Genomic DNA, 4,260 nt, shown 5'->3' with positions numbered 1-4,260 from the left:
TTATAGTTTCCACCTGCAAGAAAGCTCACACCCCACCTATACGCCAAACGCCTGGAGCCCCCGGAGCGCGGGCCCGAGGCAGCAAACGGGAGCGAGCCCTGCGGGTGGGGGAGGAAGCCCCCCCGGCTGCGGGCCAGGCTGCCCGCAGGGGCGCAGGAGGCGACGAGAGTTCCCAGCCGCTGCCGCCCCCCTCCTTCCCCTCGGGCCCGTCCAGCAAATTTCTTCCCTGGTTTCTGTTCGTGCCTTCCCTCCCTCCTCCTCCCCCGATATATTCGCTCTCTAAAACCATAAAAAAGAGATCAACTTCCCTAACTTCACGGAGCCCTTTTCAGTGACAAATATTGATGCCCAAAGTGTCTGCGCTCTCCCGCCCCCAAACGTTAAGAAAAGGCGCCGGCGAAAGGGGGACATAAAAAGTTAACAATGCTGTGAAAATATGTTTGCAGAAAATAGACAATCGTTGGATTAAACGTATTCAAGTATGAAATAATGCCTTTTTGTGTCAAAACTTGGGCGATGGGCGGGTACAAAAGTTCCCTGTGGCAGCTACTTGCTTCCTTTGTGAGCCGTGCGCTTTGGCGTCTCCACTTGGGCGCATTACTCAGAGCACTCTAAGCGCGATTGTTTCTCCCTTTCTAATGACATTTACCGGATCAAAACATGCTGTTAATTCGATCAGAAGGCTTCACCCTCCCTGACAAAGCCACAATAATTTCTCCTGAAGTTTGTTAAATTGACCAAAATTAGGCAAATGAATAGGGGTCTGTAGGCGCCCCCTCTCGCAGGTGACGTCGTATAATGCTCGCCTGGGCCAGCTGCATTCCCCCTTTTCTTCTCGGCCCACTCTTCTCCGTGTTGCCCCCCAATCCTCCCACCACCACCACCCCCGCTCACACACACACACACACACACACACACACACACACACACACACGCCTGCCTGTCTCTCCTCCCCCACCCTCTGGCATTATTAAAATTTAGCCCAATGAAACTATTCATACTTTTCAATGGACATTTTCGTATAGGATAATAGGCTACAAATTGAGCCTCTTCCCCCCGCGAAGAGAGAGCCCGAGGGGGGAGAAAAGAAAGCAAGCGACGTGGTCAGGAGTAGGGGGGAGCGTCGCGTGCCAAAGACCGGAGGGAGGGGGGAGGCGAGGCGGGAGCCTCGTGTGCCAGCCGCAGCCCCACACCTGCCGGGATGTCCGGACAAATAAAGCGGTGTAAACAAAAAGGGGGGAGATGGACGTGTCACCAAGTCGTGTGAGAAAAGCCTGGGAACAAACGGGGCGCCTCCGTCTCCAAGAGCTCTCCCTTGAACCCGGCGGAACAGCCTATTAAAGGCTTACTTAATTACTTTAATGACTCTGGACAGGCTTTAAAACGCACTCGGCGCTGGGACTGCGGGCTTGCTGGGATTTGTAAACAGGCAATCGTGTGAGACTCAGCGGTGGGACTAAAGGAGGCGACACTGTTTTGTGAGGGTCCTCGCCCCCCGGTGCCCGCGGCCGCTGCGCCCCGGCGCTCTGCGCCTGCTGCAGGCGCTCGCTCGCCCGCCGCCCCAAGTTTACCGCCTCCTTTTCCCGCCGGGGCTGTTGCCATGCAAATGTTAGTTCCCCGCCGATCACGTGTCCTTTGAAGGGCCACGTGGATTAACAAAGCTGATCTGCCCCCAGCTCGCCCCCCTCGGCTGCTAATTTTTTTTTTTTTTAACTTCTTTAAAACTGATCTTGAATGCATACATCCCCCAAACGCAGCTCCCCTAATCCTATGGAATAATTCAACTCGTGAATGCACTTGGAGCCCTAGATGACCGCTTTATAAGGCAGTCTCTCGGAGTTGGGAGACTGCAGTCTACCTGGGACACTCGAGGAGGCACACGAGGCGGAAAGTGGACGGGTGACTCGCTCCACCGCCTCTCCCGAGGGCGCGTACTGACCAGGATGTCAGACAAGCTCAAGGAACGCAAAGTGAGTCGGCTGAGCCCAGACAGCCCTTGCGCCCTGATGGTGGGGGCGTCAGAACTCCCCGAGCCGCCACCTGGCTGGACCGACGGCAGGGACGCGGCACACGGGACTCTCGTGCGGAGGAATCTTGAGTGGTTTGCGGGGGGATGAGGTTAGAGAGGGGAGACTCCTTAACTTGGGAGGAGCCCACGCCCGAGACTGGTGGCCAACTCCCCAGTGCCCTGGCGCTCAGCTTGACGGCGTGGCCGGAGCGGATAGGGCGGCTGGAAGAGGAGCGCACCAGCCTGGGCGTGAGAGGGCACAGCTCATTTGACTCTTGTGTGGAGGGGCAGGGACCCCTTCCGGGGGGAGTCCCTGAGCAGCGTTGGGGGCTGGGAAGACGGTTGACTCGCCGCTATAGCCATGACTTTGACGACTCCCTGGGCAACACTATCCTAAACGTACAAACCTCTGTTCGCAGAGAACCCCCGTTTCCCACAAAGTGATAGAAAAACGGAGGAGGGACCGGATTAACCGCTGCTTGAACGAGCTGGGCAAGACCGTGCCCATGGCCCTGGCGAAGCAGGTAACGTCAGAGGCCGAGCGTACAGAGCCAGGCGCTGGGGCTCCTCCGCTGCCACTCTCGGCAGGGATGCAGGGAGTCTGGAGACGGGAGAGGGCCTTTCCCGTGGGCTCTTCTCCCTGGGGGCCCGAGCGCTGAGCGAGCCCCAGGCGGCCCTCCGCGCAGATCCACTGCAGCGCCCTGCTCGCTGCTCCGGATAAATCCGTGCACCCAGCCTGCCGGGGTTGCCTTGCGCCCGTCGGGTCGCTGCGAGGAGCCCTTTCCTCCTTTTGCAGAGTTCCGGGAAGCTGGAGAAGGCGGAGATCCTCGAGATGACCGTTCAGTACCTGAGGGCCCTGCACTCCGCTGATTTTCCCCGAGGAAGGGAAAAAGGTGGGCTCGGGTTGGGCAAAGGGGAACCTGGGCAGGGAGCGTTCGCCGCATAGAGACTTGGGGGTGGGAGTAGGAGTGAAGGCCTTCACGATAGGTCTCCACTCTGGATGCGGCCGAAGCAGGGGGGAGGCGAGGTTCTACGTAAGCAAGGCGGACAGGTTTCTGGGGATGCTGGTTCCGTCGCCTCCTCTCAGGTGGGGAAGGGTGGGGTCTGGCTCCTAAGGAAAAGGGGGTCGTTTGCTTGCGCTTTTCCGGTCTCCAGAATGGGGTAGGAGAAGACAGGCCTCGAATGGGAACTCCGGCCGGCAACATGATGGGAGCGAGGTGCCTGATACCCGCCTCGGGCTCCCGATGGGGAAGGGGCTGCTCATGGCTTTTGCTCCTTTCTGCGGGTTTACTCGCCCCTCCAGCAGAACTGCTAGCGGAGTTTGCCAACTATTTCCACTACGGCTACCACGAATGCATGAAGAACCTGGTGCATTACCTCACCACCGTGGAGCGGATGGAGACCAAGGACACCAAGTACGCGCGCATCCTCGCCTTCTTGCAGTCCAAGGCCCGCTTGGGCGCCGAGCCCGCCTTCCAGCCGCTAGGTTCGCTCCCGGAGCCCGATTTTTCCTATCAGCTACACCCAGCGGGGCCCGAGCTCGCGGGCCACAGCCCCGGGGAGGCCTCCGTTTTCCCGCAGGGCGCTGCCCCCGGGCCCTTCCCCTGGCCGCACGGCACGGCCCGCAGCCCGGCGCTGCCCTACCTGCCCAGCGCGCCGGTGCCGCTCCCGAGCCCCGCGCAACCGCACAGCCCCTTCCTGGCGCCCGTGCAGGGGCTGGACCGGCACTACCTCAACCTGATCGGCCACGCCCACCCCAACGCCCTCAACCTGCACCCCTCCCAGCACCCCCCGGTGCTCTGACGCTGCCTCGCCCGCCAGATTTCTCCGAGCGTCGGGCGCTGCTTAGGAGAAATACTGTATATTGTACAGGTGTAAATATTGTGCCAACAAAAAACTGGGTGGGGGAAGGCCAAGAGCAAATTAGTTTCCTGAAGGATCTCCCCCCTGGCAATAAACGATTTCTGATAAAGACCCAAGAGATGGATTTCTTTGTTACCTCCCGCTCCTCCACAACCACGCTTGGAGGTGCCGAGGGCGCCAGTCTGATAGGGCCAAGGTGATGATCTTCAGTACGTGGGGGCGGGGGGTGCCGCAGGGTCTGAGGAGGAGGGAGGAAAGCCTAAATGGAGCTTCGCTTCGGGGCGGGAAGTCGTGGCTCCCTCGGGGTTCCAGACCCTCCCCCGACAGGTGCGCACCTTGGGCATTTGCCTCGGAGCAGGGCGCGCGCGAAGAACGGGGCCCTTGACTCT

The 4,260-nt window shown here is 59.8% G+C and overlaps 1 protein-coding gene across 2 annotated transcripts; it reads left to right on the top strand.

Moving 5' to 3' along the window:
• Positions 1-1,943: 1,943 nt before the first annotated feature.
• Positions 1,944-3,811, top strand: HELT (helt bHLH transcription factor). 2 transcript variants are annotated; one of them, XM_027597417.2, is made up of 4 exons: positions 1,944-1,970; positions 2,428-2,532; positions 2,805-2,901; positions 3,315-3,811. In XM_027597417.2, exons 1-4 carry the CDS (start codon positions 1,944-1,946, stop codon positions 3,809-3,811), a joined length of 726 nt encoding a protein of 241 aa, XP_027453218.1. The 2 variants fall into 2 exon arrangements, with proteins under 2 accessions (XP_027453218.1, XP_027453217.1); XM_027597416.2 differs by having other exon boundaries at positions 3,312-3,811.
• Positions 3,812-4,260: the final 449 nt, after the last annotated feature.

Source organism: Zalophus californianus, chromosome 2 (genome assembly GCF_009762305.2).
Source record: "Zalophus californianus isolate mZalCal1 chromosome 2, mZalCal1.pri.v2, whole genome shotgun sequence".
NCBI classification, from domain to species: domain Eukaryota; kingdom Metazoa; phylum Chordata; class Mammalia; order Carnivora; family Otariidae; genus Zalophus; species Zalophus californianus.
Note: the sequence above shows the minus strand (reverse complement) of the source record. Positions and strands in the feature narration are given on the sequence as shown.